The sequence below is a fragment of the Mustelus asterias genome, chromosome 9 (genome assembly GCF_964213995.1).
Source record: "Mustelus asterias chromosome 9, sMusAst1.hap1.1, whole genome shotgun sequence".
NCBI classification, from domain to species: domain Eukaryota; kingdom Metazoa; phylum Chordata; class Chondrichthyes; order Carcharhiniformes; family Triakidae; genus Mustelus; species Mustelus asterias.
This window is the reverse complement of record NC_135809.1, coordinates 6,257,797-6,278,147: the sequence shown is the minus strand read 5'-3', so window position 1 is coordinate 6,278,147 and position 20,351 is coordinate 6,257,797. Positions and strand designations below refer to the sequence as shown.

General features: G+C 45.2%; 2 protein-coding genes across 2 annotated transcripts in view; both read right to left on the bottom strand.

Annotated features, from left to right (window-relative positions):
- The window catches only part of rfx4 (regulatory factor X, 4), a 114,873-nt gene extending 105,837 nt beyond the window's left edge, over positions 1-9,036 (bottom strand). Inside the window, exon 1 of the mRNA XM_078221077.1 lies at positions 8,862-9,036. Within this exon, the coding sequence (XP_078077203.1) occupies positions 8,862-9,036 (175 nt within the window). The remainder of the gene's footprint in view (positions 1-8,861) is intronic.
- A 405-nt stretch (positions 9,037-9,441) lies between these two features.
- polr3b (polymerase (RNA) III (DNA directed) polypeptide B) overlaps positions 9,442-20,351 on the bottom strand; it is a 99,752-nt gene continuing 88,842 nt past the window's right edge. Inside the window, exons 24-28 of the mRNA XM_078219562.1 lie at positions 19,520-19,623; positions 16,418-16,584; positions 14,167-14,280; positions 12,660-12,833; positions 9,442-10,062 (exon numbers count right to left, since the gene is read on the bottom strand). Coding sequence (XP_078075688.1) covers positions 9,933-10,062; positions 12,660-12,833; positions 14,167-14,280; positions 16,418-16,584; positions 19,520-19,623 — 689 coding nt within the window. The 3' untranslated portion in view covers positions 9,442-9,932. The remainder of the gene's footprint in view (positions 10,063-12,659; positions 12,834-14,166; positions 14,281-16,417; positions 16,585-19,519; positions 19,624-20,351) is intronic.

Below are 20,351 nucleotides of genomic sequence, written 5' to 3'. Positions count from 1 at the left end.
TCCATCTGGTCAAATCTCCTCAGGAGATTATGTAATTCTTATTGAGATATATAAGATGCTGAGGAGACTTGCCATGGACTGCTGCAATCAAGAAGATGGCTCACCAATCTCAAGGGCAATGAGTCAACGTTGGCCTTGCCAGCGATGCTCACCACCCATGGATGAATTAAAAGCAAAGTTATGCTTCAATTTTAAAGAACTTTGGTCAGACCCATCTCTTGTTATCATTCATTCATGGGATCTTGACATCACCAGCAAGGCTAACATTAATTGCGCATCCCCGATTGCAATATGTTGCCTGCTGGTTGTTAGGGTAAGGACATCTTTAACCAGCTGGTATTGGAGAGCGAAGAGGGCGGGGGGGGGGGGGGGGGGATCCAGTTCTTGTGATCCTTGCTGGGACCAACAACACGGGAAAGAGTAGGTAAGAGGTCATGTATCGACAGAATAACATTAACGCTGAACTCAATTAGAGAACAGGATCTCAAGGGTTGTAACCCAAGCCACATGTAAATTGGTGTAGGGACGAAGAGTTTAGGGAGGTGAACACGTGACTGAAGGATTGGGGCGGGAAGGAGGAATTCCATTTGATGGGACAGTGCCCCCAGTACTGGGACAGGAAACAGCTGTACCACTGGGATAGACTCTCCACTGGACTTTGCCTAATGGCGCCATTCAATAGAATGTTGGCTGATCTGATAATCCTCACATCTGCTTTCCTGCCTTTTCCCTGTAACCCTTGATTCCTTTACTGATCAAAAATCTCTTTATCTCAGCCTTAAATATACACAAGAGCTCCACCCCCACAGCTCTCTGTGGCAAGGAGTTCCAAAGACCCACAACCCTCAGAGAGAAGAAATTCCTCCTCATCTCAGTCTTAAATTGGCGCCCCTTTATTCTGAGACTGTGCCTCTGGTCTTAGACTCTCTCATCAGGGGAAACATCCTCTCAGCATTTACCCTGTCAAGCCCATTAGAGACCTATATGTTTCAATGAGATCCCCTCTCATTCTTCTCAATTCCAATGAATAAAATCCGAACCATTTTAACCTTTCCTCGTAATATCTTTCCTTAAATCAGGAGACCAAAACTGCTCACAGTATTTCAGAATGTGGTCTCACCGATATATCGTACAGTTACAGCAAGAATTCCCTACTCCTGTACTCCAACCTCCTTGAAATAAGGATCAACATTCCATTATCCTTCCTGATTACCTGCTGCGCCTGTGTACTAGCTTTCTGTGTTTCATGGACAATGATTTCTATGATTTCTATGAAGTCGCCCCAAGTCCCTTTGTGTTGTAGCTCTCTGCAGTTTTTCTCAATTTAAATAATACTGTTCTTATGTTCTCCCTTCCAAAATAAACAATTTCACATTTTCCCTCATTATACTCCATTTGCCAATGTTTTGATCACTTACTTAACCTGTCAATATCTCTTTGTAAACTGTTTGTATCCCTCTCACAACTTGCCTTTCTACTTTATTTTTGTGTACAACATATTTGCTTCCTTCCTCCAAGTCATTAATATGTGTTGTAAACAGTTGCAGTCCCAGCACTGATCCCTGTGGAACCCATCTGGTTACAGGTCACCAACCTGAAAAAGAACCCCTTACTGTGCCCACCACAGTCCAACACCGGCATCTTCATCTCATGAACTTTTATAAAACTCTAGTTAGGCCACACAGCTGGAGAATTGTGTCCAGTTCTAATCGCCACATTTTAGGAAGGATGTGGGGAAACTTGCTGTTTCCTGCCCATTAGTCAAGTCTCTATCCATGCCAATATGCTACCCCCATGGGCTCTTATCTTATGACTTAACCTTTTGTGAGGTACCTTGTCGAACGCCTTCTGGAAGTCCAAATACAACACATCTACTGGTTCCCCTCTATCCACTCTGGTTGGGACTTTCTCAAAAAACTCCAATAAATTAGTCAGGCTGTCATGAAGCTATGCTGACTCTAACTAACAATAGTTCAAAAATAAGTGAAAAGATAGCGTTAAGTACTATCAGAAATGCAGGTCAAGGTGAAACTACGTACAGTGATTAAACCAGGAGAATGAAATACGATAGCTGGATAAAACATCAGAGCAGGGTAGGTCAGAGTGAATGGCTCAAATACACCAAGTGTAAGGAACAAATAGAATGAATTCCAGATGTAAATTAAACTTGGAGGGTATAAAGTGTTTGCCAGCATTGAGACATGACTGCAAGATGGTCAGTTCTGGATACTGGATCTGAGGAAGGATATGGGTGGCATGGACAAGTTGGGCTGAAGAGCCCATTTCCATGCTGTAAACCTCTATGACTCTATATTGGCCTTGGCGGGTGTACAGTGTAGATTTACCAGAATACCTGGTCTCTAAGAGTTAAATTGGGAGAGATTACTGGGTTGTAACCTCTGGAATTCAGAAGGTTAAGGGGTGATTTGATCATGGGTTTCATGCAATGAAGGGGAATAGATAGGGTAGATAAAGAGAAAATGCTGCCCTGATGTCAAGGGCAGTCACTCTCACCTCCCCTCTAGAGTTCAGCCCTTTCTCTATGTTTGTACCAAGGCTGTGCTGAGGTCAGGAGCTGAGTGGTCCTGGCAGAACTCAAACTGAGCATCATTGAGAAGGTGATTGGTGAATAAGTGCCACTTGGTAGCACTGTTGACTACACTTTCCACCTCATTGCTGATGATTGGGAATAGACTGATGTGGTGGTAAATGGCTAGGTTGGATTTGTCCTTTTTTTGTGGACAGGACTCACCTGGGCAATTTTCCACATTGCTGGGTAGATGCCAGTGTTGTAGCTCTAGTGGAACAGTTTAGCTAGGGGCATGCTACATCTGGACCACAAGTCTTCAGGATTATTGCTGGGACATTTTTGGGCCCATAGCCTTTGCTGAGTATAATTTGTTTAGCCGTTTCTTGATACAACCTGGAGTATATCGAATTGATGAAGAGTTGACATCTGTGATGGTGGGGGCCGGGGGGGGGGGGGGGGGGGGGGGTGCCCTCAGCAAGAGGCTGAGATGGATTATCCACTCAGCACTTCTGGCTGAATTTACTTCAAATGCTTCAAAGAGTCATGCTGGCTCAGAAGGAGGCCTTTAGCCCATCGAAAATATTCTGGTTCTTTCTATAGCAACCCAGTCAGTCTATTCCCCCACTCTAACCTTGTAGCCCTACGAGTTTATTATCTACAAATGCCCAAACTATTTCTCTTTGAAATCATTCGTTGTCTCCACCATACACGTTCTAGGTCATTATTCAACATTCACTTCAACAACTCTGAACCATGAACCCTGTTCTTTATTTTAATTTTTTGTTTCCCCCAAGTGTCTGTCTGTATCTTGTTCACATGTTTTTGCTTTCAGGCAGCGCTGACCCTTCCTCTTCTCTTAACATATTCTGCTATTTTGCTTTAAGACAGTGCTGACCTTTATCTCACTATTAACACGTACTCTGGACCATAGCTTAAAATTTTAATACTATAATCACCATCCCCTTTGCCTTGTATGTCACTTTTATGAGGGGCATGGACAGAGTGGATAGTCAGAAGCTTTTTCCCAGGGTGGAAGAGTCAATTACTAGGGGGCACAGGTTTAAGGTGCGAGGGGCAAGGTTTAGAGGAGATGTACGAGGCAGGTTTTTTACAGAGGGTGGTGGGTGTCTGGAACTTGCTGCCGGGCGAGGTAGTGGAAGCAGATACGATAGTGACTTTTAAGTGGCGCCTTGACAAATACATGAATAGGATGGGAATAGAGGGATATGGTCCCCGGAAGGGTAGGGGGTTTTAGTTCAGACGGGCAGCATGGTCGGTGCAGACATGGCGGGCCGAAGGGCCTGTTCCTGTGCTGTAATTTTTTCTTTGTGTTCCATGACATCTTTGTCATTTAATCCCCCTGCCCTCTAACCTAGCCCTGACCTTCCCTTTGATTCCACCTGTCCCACCGCCCTGCCTTTTCAACAGCCTAAACTCGTCACATTCCTACCTCTCTGCAGTTCCAAAGAAGAGTGCTACTGGACTCTACATGTTAACTCTGTTTCTCTCTTCACAGAAGCTGCCAGACATGCTGAGTTTTTCCAGCACTTTGTTTTTATTTCAGATTTCCAGCACTCACGATATTTTGTTTATAAATTATCCAACTTGCTGCATAAAAAGGTTCTTCCTCACAATCTCCCTCCTCCTGCCCCATTCCCCCTCCTCAACCCTGCAACCTCTGCATCTCCTGCCCAAAAACTTAAATCCTACTCTTTGTACCATCAGCTCATTGGAACTGTTTTTCTTTCTCTATCTTATCTAAACCTGTCACAATCTTGTACACCTTGATCTAATCTCTTCTCAGTCTCCTTTGCCCCATGGAGAACAACCCCAGCTTCTCCAACCCTAACCTAACCTTGTAACTAAAACCCCTCATTTCGGAGAACATTCCGGTAAATCTCCTCTGCATCCTCTCAGGGACTCTCACATCCTTCCTAAAATGTGGCAATTAGAACTGGGCACAATTCTCCAGCTGTGTGGCCTAACTAGAGTTTTATAAAAGTTCATAAGTTCACCCCAGTGTTGGACTGGGGTGGGCACAGTAAGAAGCCTCAAAACACCAGGTTAAAGTCCAACAGGTTTATTTGGTATCACGAGCTTTCAGAGCGCTACTCCTTCATCAGGTGAGTGATGAAGGAGCAGGAGTGACTCACTTGATGAAGGAGCAGTGCTACGAAAGCTCGTGATTCCAAATAAACCTGTTGTTCTTTAACCTGGTGTTATAAAAGTTCAGCATAACTTCCCCGCTTTTGTGCTCAATGCCTATTTGAGAAACCCAAAATCAAATATGCTTTACTAACCATTGGCTCAGTATGTCCTGCTTCTGCCTTGTTTTTTTCACTAATATGCTGGGCTTCCCCATCATTCAGGATGGGAATATTTGTCGAGTCTCCTCTGATCTGTTGGTTGTGGGAATCTGTTAGTTCTGGAATGCTTTGTCTGCTGTTTAGCATGCAAGGAATTCGCCATTGTAGATTCACCACTTTTAAGATGAATGCTCCTAGCATGCTCTCCCACAATCCTCATTGAACCAGGTTGAATATAATTTATTACATTTCCACCTTTCTTCAGCGCCGTAGAAGAGTGTCTCTCCACATTTGTCTCTCTCTCTCTCTTTCCACATTTGCTTCCAAACCCTCTGAGCTTATCCAGCATTCTGTTTTTGTTTCAGATTTCCAGCATCTGCAGGATTTTGCTTTTATTTGAGTGTCACGCTGATTTGAGGGGTATGATGAACTATGAGGTTACGGACAATCTTGTTGCTGCTAATGGCACACAGCAACACCTGAATAGCAAGTTTTGAGGTGCTAGATCTGTTTAAAATCTATTCCATCCAGCACGGCGGTAGTGCCACACAACATGATGGAAGGTATCCTCAGTGTGAAGTTGGGACTTTGTCTCCACAAGGACTGTGTAGCTCACTCACTCCTACCAATATTGTCATGGGCAGATGCACCTGCGACAGGCAGGTTGGTGAATGTAATGTCCTAACCATGTTAAGTGTTGTGGGTTTTAAACAAAAAGAAAACGACCCGGTTTTCACACGCAGATTCAAAGTAACACACAGCAGGTTTATTGAAAGAGATGTTCTCTGTGCTGCATAGAACAGAAACAAACTATACAGCAGCCTGTGAAACATCCTAATGACAACACCATCAAATCATGTGATCAGCTCTTAAAGCAATCATACAACCAGTTAAATATATAACATCCATCCCCCTTTTACTTCTGTGGTCATGACATCAAATTACTGCAATGTTATACTTAGGATCAATAATACTCTAGATACAGCACGGTGCATCATTAATCATTATATACAGTCAATAAGAAAGTTAGTCAGGAGGACGTCTATTCCTCTCTGGTTGTATACAATGTTCTGGAACTTGGCTAGCTCCTAGATATATGATTTGCAACTTCAGTAGACACATCTTCTGTTAGAACTAATTCTACATCATTCTCACATGGCATAGTAACATAGTTGAATATGAATTGCCAGAAGATTGTGTCTAAGTCTGCTGTAGTAGTATTCACAAGGCCGTGTGTCACAAGGATGGATGTATTGACTGACTAATGGCTGGAGTTTGGGGACAAATCCATGAATACATTTAATGACAGTTGGCAAATCTGAACTACATTGGTCAAGCAGAAAGATCAGGAGATCCAGGAGCTGACAGTTGCAAGCACAAGGCTTTTCTGAACCTCAACCAGAAACCCAACAGAAATTAAACTCAAGAGCAAGAGAGCAGCTCCACAGACGGCTGAAAGGTGAAGTCCAATAAAATACCTGCGCCCAAAAGAACAGATGGTGGGTGAAGAAAGTGCAGGAGACCCAGCCAACAAATGATGCATGAGGTTTCTTTCGCGCAGTCAAGACCACCTATGGCCCAAACACCCAGGGACTCACCCCACTGCTGGTTAACAATGGAGAGATGATCATTAATTCACGCTCGGATTGAGGTCAAGCAAGGCTGTGAGATCACACCGACTCACTTCTTGATTTCCTTCTCACCCTCAGCAAGCTCCCTGCTGGAGTGGAGCTAAACTACAGAACAAACAGGAATCTGTTCAACCGCCACTGCCTGCAGGCCAGATCCAAGGTCGTCCTATCCTCTGGCATTGATCTATAGAATGCAGACGATGCTTGCGTCTACACACACTCAGAGGCCGGGCTCAAGCTATCGTCAACACCTAGAATGAGGCGTACGAGAGCATGAGCCATACACTAAACAGCTATAGAGCCATTGAAAAGTTACAGCACAGAAGGGGGCCATTCGGCTCATCTTGTCTATGCCAGCCCAAGGACACCCAGATGCCCTTTCTAATCCCACCTTCCTGCACTTGACCCATAGCCCTGTAGCTTACAGCACTCAAGGTGCAGATCCAGGTACTTTTTAAAAGAGTTTAGGATCTCTGTCTCCACCACCAGCTCAGGCAGTGAATTCCAAACACCCACAGCTCTCTGTGTCAAAGAATTCTTCATGTCCCCTCCACACTTTCTGCCTGTTATCTTGAATCTATGTCCCCTGGCTCTCGAGTTCTCCCTCAAGGGAAACAATTTGATCCTATCCACTCTCTCTCTTCCCCTCATAATTCTGTACATCTCAATAAGTCACTCCTCAACCTTCTTTGTTCCAGGGAAAATAACCCCAACCTATCCAATCCCTGCTCATAGCTACACTTTTCCAACCCTGACAACATTCTTGTAAACCTCCTCCGCACTCTCTTCCTGTAATGTGGTGACCAGAACTGCACACAATACTCCAGTTGTGGCCTCACCAATGTTTTATACAATTCCAACATCATATCCTTACTTTTATTTTCAATACCTCTGCCAATGAAGGAGAGCATTCCATAAGGCTTCTTTACAGCCTTGTCTAGTTGAACTGCTGCCTTTAGAGATGTGTACTTGTACGCCAAAATCTGTCACTTTATCTACCCCTCTTAGTATATTCCCATTTATTTACTCCCTATATCTGTTGACCCCCCTTAAAGGCAACACCTCACACTTTGTGTTAAAATCTATCTGCTACTTTACTTGCTAATCTTTTCTCACGCCCTCTCTTTGATTTATTTTCTTGCTCCCTCGTCCCTGCACTTCATAGAATCCCTACAGCGCAGGCCATTCGGGCCATTGAGCCTGGACCGACCACAATCCCACCCAGCCCCTATCCCGATAACCCCATGTATTTACCCCGCCAATCCCCCTAACCTACATATCTTGAGACACTAAGGGGCAATTTAGCACGGCCAATCAACCTAACCCACACATTTTTGGACTGTGGGAGGAAACCGGAGCACCCGGAGGAAACCCACGCAGACACGGGGAGAATGTGCAAACTCCACCCAGACAGACACCTGAGGCAGGAATTGAACCGGGGTCCCTGCAGCAGTGTTAACCACTGTGCCACCCCCTATATTCCCACTTCCTATATTCATCTCGGCTATCTGCAGTGCTTCGTTCTTTGTGCCTGCTGTACGCTTTTTTCCCGTTTTTGATCTTCCTCTGTATTCCTCTAGACAAGGTGGGGGGGGGGGGGGGGTCTAGATTTGGCAGTATCACTCTTATTCTTGGAGGGGACATGTCTACTTTGTACATTTAGGATCTCACTTCTTAGTACCCCCACTGGTTTTCCACGGATTTATCTCCTAGCGGTGCTGTCCAGTCCACCTCAGCCAAGTCGCTTCTCATTCCTGCAAAGTGTGCCGCCCACACAGCACTGCTGCCCGAGTTATTAAAATCCATGACTAGGCCTTGGACAATATGGGCACTTTCTATATCTCGGGAGCCCACTGTCAACAAGGACAGGCATTGACAATGGGAGTCAGTGTGCCAGTGCAGCCTTCAGTCATCGGAGGAAATGTGTGTTTGAAGACCAGGACCTCAGATCCGGCGCCATGTTCATTGTCTACAGAGCAGTAGCGATACTGCCCTCCGATATGGCTCACAGACGCGGATCATGCAGAACAGACACCTCCAAAACCCTGGAGAGGTTCCACCAGTGCTGACCCTGCAAGATCCTGCAAATCCATTGGCAGGCTAGGTGCACCAATGTCAGCGTTTCTGCTCAGGCCGACATCCCCAGCATTGACTACACTCAATCACTGGGTAGGGCCACATAATCCCCATACCTGACCTGACCTGACCTCCCAAAACATGCACTCCACTCAGAGCTTCGACATGGCACACCAGCCCCAGGAGAACAGAGGGAACATTTCAAGGACACTCTCCAAAGCTTCCTCGGAAAACTGCAATACCCTCACCAACACCTGGGAATCCCAGGCTCGAGACTGTGCAAAGTGGAGAAAAAGTGTCCGGGGAGGAGATGAACACCTCGAGTCTCATCGCTGAGGGCAAGCTGAAGCCAAACATCGATGAGGGCTTTTGGAGCTCCCACAACTCCCGTATGACGAAGTCTCCCACATCCACTGGTTGCAAAGATCTTACTGGACATCATCGCAGAAATACTGGGTTTCTCCACTTCAGGGAGCTGTGGATAATCAGTCATTGAGTGTATTCAACAACACCAGGTCAAAGTCCAACAGGGTTATTTGGAATCACGAGCTTTCAGAGCGCTACTCCTTCATCAGACGAGTCTCGTGATTCTAAATAAACCTGTTGGACTTTAACCTGGTGAGACTTCTTACTGTGCCCACCCCAGTCCAACGCCGGGATCCCCACATCATGAGTGTATTCAAGACAGAGGTCGATAGATTTTTTGTCATTAATTGGAATTAAGGGATATGGAGATAGTGCAGGATGATGGAGTTGAGATAGAAGGCCAGCCATGATCTTGTAGAGTGGCAGAGCGCGGACTCAGGAGGGCTGAATGGCCTCCTTTAGCTCCTCTCCTTGTGGTAGGTTCACAGTTGCAGTATTACTGCAAGGCAAACTCAATTCCAGAACTTTGTTTGTAAAATAAAAGATGTTTTTAATTGAAGTATTCACAGTGTACAGAATAAAACAAAATACAGCCTTCCTTCCAAATATTAAATTAAGTAACTCACTTCTACTCCGAGTCTGCCTTGGCCACTCAGCTATTTACAGCTGTGACGCTTTTAACTGAATGTCAGCTGGTTTTGTTTTCTTGTTTGATAGCAAAACTAATTTTGGTGACCAAACATAAGGCCTTCCATTTATTAACTCTGCTCCCTCAGTTCAAGAGAGCTGGCCAGATCTTTATGAAGGCAGCTACACTCAGTGTTGCTGTATTGTATCAACTCATCAATCACAAGCAAATTATTCTTGCTCCTTGTCAGCTTGGGCAGAACAGAGAGCTCAAAGCAGACATATCAGAGGTTTCCATCTCCCCTGTCCAGGCTGGCGATATTCTGGAGACAAGCTCTGTGCCATGAGAATCTGTGCCATTTCTGCCGAAACATCTTCCGCTCTCTCCAGAACTCATTACTCGTTATACCGAGACAGCTTCAATCGGGGCACAATGTTCATGGACTGCAGCTCTTGGAACAGCAGTTTGCAGGCATACGGGATCCGAAGCGAGGAGACATGGCACGAGGACTTGCAGTAATGACACCTAGAAAGGCAAAAACATTCTTAAATCATCTGCTTTAAACTGGACGGAGGAAAATTTTAGTTAGTTTATTTATTAGTGTCACAAGTAGGCTTACATTAAAACTGCAATGAAGTTACTGTGGCATGGTGGCACAGTGTTAGCACTGCTGCCTCACAGCGCCAGGGACCCGGGTTCGACTCCCAGCTTGGGTCACTGTCTGTGCGGAGTTTGCACATTCTCCTCGTGTCTGCATTGGTTTTCACCGGGTGCTCTGGTTTCCTCCCACAGTCCGAAAGACGTGCTGGTTAGGGTGCATTGACCCGAACAGGCATCCTGTGGCGACTAGGAGAATGTCATAGTAACTTCATTGCAGTGTTAATGTAAGCCTTACTTGTGACTAATAAATAAAACTTTATTAACATTGCATGAAGTTACTGTGGCACGGTGGCACAGTGGCTAGCACTGCTACCTCACGGCGCCAGGGATCCGGGTTCGACTCCCGGCTTGGGTCACTTTCTGTGTGGAGTTTGCATGTTCTCCCCGTGTCTGCGTGGGTTCCTTCCGGGTGCTCCAGTTTCCTCCCACAGTCGGAAAGACGTGCTGGTTAGGGTGCATTGGCCATGCTAAATTCTCCCTCAGTGTACCCAAACAGGCACCGAGTGTGGCGACTAGGGGATTTTCACAGTAACTTCATTGCAGTGTTAATGTAAGCCTACTTGTGACGCTAATAAATAAACTAAATTAGAAAGGCGAAACATTCTTAAATCATCTGCTTTAAACTGGACAGAGGAAAATTATCCAACTAAGTTTCAAAAATGCTCTCGCAAAGAAAAATCCATCGCCCCCCAGGAATGCAGGAGGAAACAAATCTTTGAAGTCGAGATATCCAGACCCCAGTAGGTTTCAACGAGAGCCGAAGGCTCGAATTCACCTGCAGAGGAACTGAACCAGTATTAAAGTACATTCACTGGGGGTTCACAGTGTGCGCAGTTCTGTACCGTTTAGAAACTATTCAAGAAAGCACAAACATTTAATATTTTGCGAGCATGCTACAGATAAACTGCACGACATGGCTAAGCGTTACAAAAATCTCACATCTCTGCACACTTGATAAAATTCAAATATAGTTTTGACTCTGGTAAAATGTACAGTACAAATCAGATTTCCAAAGCATTAGCAAATTGCTACAGATCAGAGATTAGAGCGGTGTGGAGCTTATGGCACTAAATGAGCAATCAGAGATCAGCTTCAGTTCCCATCCTGCCACAGTGATAGAGTTAAACGTCAATCATTCTGGAAATGTGTGTGAAACATTGGTTCACTCGGCCACCCAAACTCAAAGAAAGAGGGCCAGAAAGATAGTGCAAACTCGATGGGCAGAATGGCCTCCTTCTGCACTCTTGGGATTCTGTGACTCTAGAAAATGAAAAGACTGGCATTTTTACAACCGTAAGACCTTCCAAAGCATTTCACAGCCAATTAAGTCCTTTTGCTGTAGGAAACAATGTGTGCACAGCAAGATCCCACAAACAGCACTGTGTTAACAGCATTTGTCTCAGTGATAAATATTGGCGACAGGACACTGCAGAGAATTCCCTCGCTCTTTGAAATAGTGTTGTGGCTTTTTAATATCTAAAAGGAAAGATGAGGCTGTGAATTAACACCTCATCTCAAAGGCATCAACTGCGACAGTGCAGCACGTTCCCTCCAACAGTGCAGCGTTCCCTCAGTACTGACTCTCTGACAGTGCAGCACTCCCTCAGTACTGACCCTCCGACAGTGCGGCACACCCTCGGGACTGATCCTGACAGTGCGGCACTCCCTCTGTACTGACCCTCTGACAGTGCAGCGCTCCCTCAGTATTGACCCTCTGACAGTGTGGCATTCCCCCAGTACTGACCCTCTGACTGTGCGGCACTCCCTCAGTACTGACCCTCTGGCAGTGCGGCACTCCCTCAATACTGACCCTCTGGCAGTGCGGCACTCCCTCAGTACTGACCCTCTGACAGTGCAGCACTCCCTCAGTACTACCCTCTGACAGTGCGGCACTCCCTCGGGACTGATCCTGACAGTGCGGCACTCCCTCTGTACTGACCCTCTGGGAATACAGCATTCCCTTAGTACTGACCCTCTGGGAATACAGCACTCCCTTAGTATTGACCCTCTGGGAATGCAGCACTCCCTCAGGATTGATCCTCTGGGAATGTGGCACTCCCTCAGGATTGACCCTCTGGGAATATGGCACTCCTTCAGGACTGACCCTCTGACAGTGCGGCACTCCCTCAGTGCTGTACTGCAGTGTTAAGGGAGTCACTTTATATTGATGTCCCAAGGGAGGGACTTTAAGTCAGCTTTCTAACCTAAGCAATGAAATGTTACCCACTGAGCCACGGCTGATGGGGTAAGGGCAGTTAATGTACTTGGGGCATCTCACAACAAGGGAATAAAGCAGAAACAGAAAATGCTGGATAAACTCAGCAGGTCTGACAGCATCTGTGGAGAGAGAGTAGAGCCAATGTTTTGAGTCTGGATGACCCTTTGCCAGCTTTGCTTTTGTTTCAGATTCCAGCATCCGCAGTTCTGCCTTTAATCATAGGGAATAAAGCAGCTGTGCTTACCAGCCTGAGTACCCCAGGAGGCCACACTGCCCGCAGACATCCACCTCAAACGCGTCACTCGAGATCATCAACCTCTCCAACAACATCATGCTGGCTCCATAGCCAATCAGGCAATCTCGTTCCATCTCACCAAGACGCAGACCTCCATCGCGAGATCGTCCTTCTGTCGGTTGTCTGGGGGGTAGATGTTTGCAAGAATCACTACCATATTAAAAGTTCAAAGAATTCTGCCAGCTGCCAAGTTACATAGAAAATACCATGATGTGGAGATGTGGCATTGGACTGGGGTGGGCCAGTGAGAAGTCTCACAACACCAGGTTAAAGTCCAACAGGTTTATTTGGTAGCACGAGCTTTCGGAGCTGCTCCGAAAGCTCGTGCTACCAAATAAACCTGTTGGACTTTAACCTGGTGCTGTGAGACTTCTTATAGAAAATACCAACACTGGTACCTATACCATTTGGGACCTTGTTTCGTTCAATATTCTACACACTGCTCCAAGATACTCAAACCTAGCACAGTGGTAAGTTCAAAACAGTTTATTTAACACAATTAAATCCATTCTGCTTATTTATTATTTCTTTTTGGCTCTGGACCAATTGAAATTGAATATAGGGCAGCGCGGTTGTTAACACTGCTGCCTCACAGCGCCAGGGGCCCAGGTTCGATTCCCAGTTTGGGTCACTCTCTGCGTGGAGTCTGCACATTCTCCCCGTGTGAGCGTGGGTTTCCTCCGGGCGCTCCACTTTCCTCCCACACTCCAAAAGATGTGCTGGTTAGGTGCATTGGACATACTAAATTCTCCCTCAATGTACCCGAACAGGCGCCAGAGTGTGGCGACTAGAGGATTTTCACAGTAACTTCTTTGCAGTGTTAATGTAAGCCTATTTGTGACACTAATAAAATAAAGTTTAAATTTTAGAAACATAGAAAATCGGAGCAGGTGTAGGCCATTCGGCCCATCTTGCTCAACGATTTCATGTGATCATGGCTGATCCTCTATCTCCACAACATATTCGCGCTCTCTCCCTATAGCTCTTGATGCCTTTATCACTTTGAAACGGATAGATTTCCATTAGGAAAAGGTATCAAGGAGCAAAATCAGATAAATGGGAGTTTTGGGGCAGATCTGCCCACCTTTAACAAAGTGATTGAACGGGTTCATGGGGCCGAATGTCCTCCTCCTGTGTGTATCTAATGATCTTTTATTCCAATCCTCAACTCTGTCCTTTTGATTTAATTTTCAGATCATTGTTAAGTGAAAGTTGTACAAGGAACTCAATATGCAGAGAGGGGACCCACAGTCCAGTTCTCACTAACCTACACAGGGTATAGATTTCAACAAGTGTAAAGTTAAAATCCAGTTCCAGTAACTTCAGGAGTTGTATGTCTCTCTGTACACAATGCAACTGTTCCAATCAGCTGGCCAGTAATTTGTCCTGCAGATGTCTCCACTACAATAGGATTAATAATCAACGCAAAATCAATCTAATACTGACGAGAACTCACCTGGTGAGGACAGCCCGGGGACCTCGTGCCCGAGCGTGCATCTTATCCAGGACCATGTGCTTCAGCTTCTGATAGTACACAGGACCAAAGTAGATGTACGCTTCCAACGGTTCACTGGGAGAGAGAGCGAAAGGGGGAGTTGGTTACTGAGCATATCTGAGCACGAGAATAGCAGAGCGAGTGGGCGAGCAAGAGCGACACATATTAGGGTGCTTTGTAAAAATGAGAATGAGCCATGCAAAGATCAGATGTACAGATTGGGAGGATTCGACCCCTCGACCCTGCTCCACCATTCACTAAGATCTTGGCTGATCTGATTGTGGCCTCAATTCCACATTCCACCTCTCCTCGATAACCTTTGACTGACTTGTTGGTAGAATCTATCTACCTCTGCCCTAAAAATGTTCACTGAGCCTGCCTCCACCGCTCTCTGAAGAAGAGAGTTCAAAATATTCATGACCCGCAGAAAGAAATCCTTCCCATCCTGGTCTTAAATGAGAGGTCCCTTATTTTTCAACCCCTATTTCTAGTCTCTCTCACAGGGGAAACATCCTTTCAGCATCCACCCTGTCAAGTCCCCTCAGGATCTATTTTGTCAAGATCACCTCTCATTCTTCTAAACTCCAATGGGTAAAGGCCCGGCCTGTCCAAACTTTCCTGAAAGATAAATAACCTCACAACCCCCATCCCAGATATAGAAAGATTTCCAGAGAAAATTCTAGAATTCAGGGCCGAGAGCACAGCCACCAATAGTGGGCGACGGCTTTGCACAAAATGCCAGAGACAGAGTTCAGGATAATGAGCACCTTACACTGATTTATGTTCTTGGTGCAAAGTGAAACCCTGACCCTGGATCACCATTCTGGAACTCCCTCCCTAACAAGACTTGGCCAATGAGTAACATCATCACATTGACTACAGTGGAACATGGAGATAGCCAACCACAGCCTTCTCAAGGGCAACTCTCAAGGTTCAGCTTTGTCAATAGCCCACGTCCACAGAATGAATGAATATAAATAACATTCGTACTCCAGTTGTGATGTAAATTCAGTCCAGGAATCCCAGCAACTCTGCACTTAAGAGACACTGTGGTTTGTTTTAACTCCCTCGAACTCTACTCTCAGAAAATCTAATGTCTATCAGATGCACTCAAATATAAACATAAAATATTGAATAATCACTTTTACTGCAGTTTATTCAGAGATCCTTACATCTCTAGAAAGTTCAACAAATTTGCATTCCATACTTTGTTTTCACTATTTGAAAAAAGGACCTTACACTTAGACAAAGCTTTGTAACTTTCTGACATCTGAGAGCACCTACAGCCATGTTTTACGAAGTGCATTTGTGTAGACAACTAGAGCAGTACATTGGCATACACTGCAGCAAGACAAATGATTCATTCATCTGTTTTTTGATAAAGAATAAATATCCACTAGGACACCAAGAGATCGGCCCGGCTGTTCTCTGAATAAGACAGACACCGTGTGATCTATCACATTTACTCAAATGGGTAGACAGAGCCTTCGTTTTGCCTCTCGACCAAAACGTGGTACTTCTGGCAGTGTGGCACTCCCTCAGAACTACACTGAGGTGTTGAATGAGTTTGTGTGCACAAGTCTTAAGCTAACACTGAAGAGATAGTTCCAATTGTTTTCAAATCCCACACTTAAAGTCACACTGCTTTGAATTGCATACTTTGCAGTCAAGATTACATATGGGTATACTTTCACTGTTTAAAGCCAAGGATACCTACAGTAATACTGACTGGACGATATCCTGTAATTGAAGCAGAGTGCAGGAGTCGCTCAGAATAATGCAGCACAGGAAGCTGCCATTTAGTTCATCTTGTTTGTGCTTGTTCTTTCAAAGAGCTATCCATTCACCCCCTTTCTTTCCCCATAGATCTGCATATATCGCCTTTCAAGTGTTTGTCCAATTCTCCATGACTATCAAGTCTGGACCAGCCACCTCCAGACACTCATTCCAGATCACAACTCGCTGCGTGAAAAAAATTAATTTCCCCTCTGGTTCTGTTAGCATTACCTTAAATCCGTGTCCTCTGGTCATCAACCCTTTTGACACTGGAAAGAGTTTCTCCTTATTTACTCTGCTGAATACATCTACCAAAATTCTCCTTCACTGCTTTGAGGCAGACACAAGCCCGATTTCCCTGGTCTCTCCACAAGAGTCAGAATGGTGCTGAGGTTTATTAAAATGAATCAGAACAAAGTTCAAGAGTTAGATATACCCAGTGATTCCAGAGGTGACATAGTCCTTGCCCAGATAGTTGTAACCGTAATGTATCAGGTCCTCACAAACGTCCTTGACTTTGCTGCCACCAAAGGCAGTGCCATAGTGGAACCTGCCATCCAGGGTGCCAGCCTTCCCTGCCAACAGCTCGATCAACTTGCCAACCTACAAAGACAAGGAGGTGACAGCAAGTAACACACCAACAACTCCTGGAAAGCCACAGTTCAGAATCAATAACCTCTACCTCACTTTTTAACCTTTTTTTCACATCCCGCCATTGCATTGGTCAACCCTACCTTAGTGACTCTCCTAAATATGCCCCTCCCCCCCCCCCCCCAAACTCCAGATTACTCCCTTGTCTATTCCCCCATCCACCCCCACATCAAATCCCTCCATCTCCACTCTATCTGCCCCTTATTCAGCCACCATGCTCCTACCCTTTGGTACATGCTTTCTATAACATTTGCCAATTCTCTCCCACCCAAAAGTGGTGCCCTTTGGGAAAGGCATAGGATTTATTTTACGTTTCTCCAGTAACTGTCCCTTTGCTATCTGTCTGATTGTAACACGTACACAAACATTAAAATTAGACATCAGTTAAACCTCTTTATTCAGTCCTAATTTTGTTTCGATGTCATACAAGGTGAAAGGTGAGATTGTAGGAAGTTGATTACGAGAGAGGTTCGAGCCTCTCCTTTGTCTTAATGGATAAACAGTAAACGTTGCCCTTGCCGCAATCACCCACATCATGAAAAAAATATTCCAACAGGCCTTTTAAAATCATTAAACCACGATCAACATTTTTAACGCCCTTTTAATTTTACTCTGATCATATTTCAATGCCCCTGCCATTGAAGGTAGGCAGAGGCAATTTATGATGGCTGGTTCGCAAACAATATATTGGGACGTATTTCAACAAAACTTGGTACACAGAAAGGTACGGGACAAAGAAGAACTGATTAGTATTTGGTGAAGTTATGGATCTGGACCTGGATCCTTGAATTTTTGAAAGGATCATTGGCTGATAGGGCAAATTGACCTTTTATTTAAAAGAACGTAGTGGGTTGTACCACTGCCAGACAGGACGGAGAATTTGGCATGGTGGCACAGCGGTTAGCGTTGCTGCCTCACAGCGCCAGGGACCCGGGTTCAATTCCGGCCTCGGGTGACTGTGTGGAGTTTGCACATTCTCCCCGTGTCTGCGTGGGTTTCCTCCTGGTGCTCCGGTTTCCTCCCACAGTCCAAAGATGTGTGGGTTAGGTGCATTGGCCGTGCTAAATTGCCCCTTAGTGTCAGGGGGGTTAGCAAAGAGAAAATACATGGGGTTACAGGGATATGGCCTGGGTGGGATTGTGGTCGGTGCAGACTCGAAGGGCCGAACGGCCTCCTTCTGCACTGTAGGATTCTATGATGATTCTGTGATGTTGCTGATCATTTTTATAATGCTGTGGATGGAAGCTGTTGTAGTGGAATTTGTCACAGCTGCCAAAACGTGAGCAGAGTTTTCAGAACAGGTTGCTGGGATGTGGAATGGCCGGAAACCTCCTCGGGGAGATGGAAGCACTTAAGTAATATATTTATATTTCCTGCTTTGTAGTTACAGAGCATCAACTAGACAGGGAAAAGCCTAAAGGAAGAGCTGTGTATCTGTAACAATATTGAGTTAACGCAGTGTGGCAGAGGTATGCACTCTTCAAAGTATCCTCTTCACTTGTTATTTGTTGATTTAATTGCAGTGACATTGTTGGTGATAATTCAGTGTTTGACAGCACAACCTGCTCACCCAAGATGCTTTGAAACACTCGGAACAGGAGGAGATCTTTCAACCCCTCAAGCATACTCAATTGGATCATAGTTGACCGTGTCCCAACTCCATACATTCCCCTTAAACAATATATCCTGTCAATACCAACATAAATCCATCGATCTTAGTCTTGAAAGTCCCAATCGACCCCAACGTCAACAATTTTCTGGAAAAGAAAATTCCAGAATTCCATAAATAAAAACAGAAAATGCTGGAAAACCTCAGAAGATCTGGGAGCAGTTGTGGGCAGAGAAAGAGAGTTAACATTCCGTGTCCAGTATGACCCTTCTTCGGTAGTCCAGCTTCACAGAAACACACTGGGCTCGAAATGTTAATTCTGGGCGGGATTTTCTGGCCAGTGGGGTTTTCCTGTCCCGCTGCAGTGAATGAAGATTTGGCTGAGTGCCAAATTCCCTATCCTCTCTGGGAGCGGCGGCAGGGTGTGAACAGCCATAGAATCCCGCCCTCTGTGTCTCTCTCTCCACAGATGCTGCCAGATCTGTTTCCCGCATATTCTGTCTTTATTTCAGATCTCCAGCATCTGCAGCATTTTGCTTTTATTACAGAATTCCATAACACTGAGAAAAACTTTGCATTGGTGTTTTTGAATTAAAGGCTAACTGGGCACCCTCGGTGTGCTTCCTGGAGGTCGCATTAAAAATGAAACACAAAGAGTTGCAAGTCTTTTGAATGTGTGTCTACCCGTGCAGCTGTTGGTCTCAGCTGCTGTTTGGGTTAAAATGGGGCAGTGCCCTCTTTGCACTTATTCGCTCTTGACTGGCTGGAACCTCTAGCCCTGCCATTTAGGAGTGAACTTCTGTCTGCTCGGATACACAACTGTTACAGATCTCTACTAAAATTAAACATTTCAAGTGCAGTGAGAACTCTAAATGATGAGCTCGGGATCAAGGACCTTTAAAAAGTGTGCAAGAATTTTAACTGACCCCCTCAGGGTTTTGTAAACCAGGGTTGGCACTAAATTGGATTTACAATGTCGAATTAGAGCGCTGCAATAATACAGGCCCCAGGCAGTCTCACTCCAGGACTAGCTGAACCCCCAGTCCAGATTTAAATTACAAGCTTAGTGTTGGCATGAAGTGGAATTCATCAGAATGGATGCCGAACGAGCAGCGTAACTGGCCCCTTGGTGTTCCAGCTTTCAGAGAATGCCGCACAAATGTGGGAATCCCTTTACCAACATTTGGCCTCCATTCCATTAACTTGAGGGAGATCACCAGTTTACTTGCGTTCCAACACACCTGCAGTAAACCACACAATAAGACATCAGAGACTCACTGTCATGCGGGAAGGGTAACCATGAGGATTCATGATGATATCTGGACAGATTCCACTGTCACAGAATGGCATGTCTTCTTGAGGTACAATCAGACCACAGACACCTAGGCAGCACGAGAGAGAGAGAGATTTATCAGCAGGTTCTTACAGTGTTGCAATTACTCACAAATGCATTATCTAATCATCAGTATGCCACAAAGATTAGGTTATCAGAGATACACTTCCAAACTGCACTGCTTGCTTGGACATTTTTGCTCGAGTGTGGAGTGTCATCTGTTTGTAGAGTTTCAGGTTTTAAAAAGGTGTTACACACCTAATGGACAACTATTAAAATCCTTTGGATATGGTTAGCCCTGTCAGCACATTCGTAGGCTAATTTTATCGTTAAATGGTTACGTTACTGGACTAGGGGCTGGGACCAAATCCAGAGAATGTAAGTTCATGGCAGTTTGAGCTTTTGAATTCATGGGTTAAGATAATATGGAAATTAAGAGCTGGTATCAGTAAAAATGATACCCGACTCCAGTCCCATACCAATGTCGCTAACTCCTAATAAATGTCGGAGTTACAGGAGAACAAATCAGCAACGGCCAGTAAGCACCGGTCTCTGCAATGACAACCACAACCTGAGAATTAATCTTAGACAGTGTGGAGTGGGGGGGGATTGAGGTTTTCCGCTATACAAGGAGCTGCCTCGCATCTGAGCAAATACATCATTGACGGGGCTACAGGTACAGTCATTTAAACCTAGCACTGATGGGAATTCTCGTTAAGATAGGGAACTTTACCAGAGAATAGGGAACTTTGCTTAACTGGAGGGGAGATAATGTAT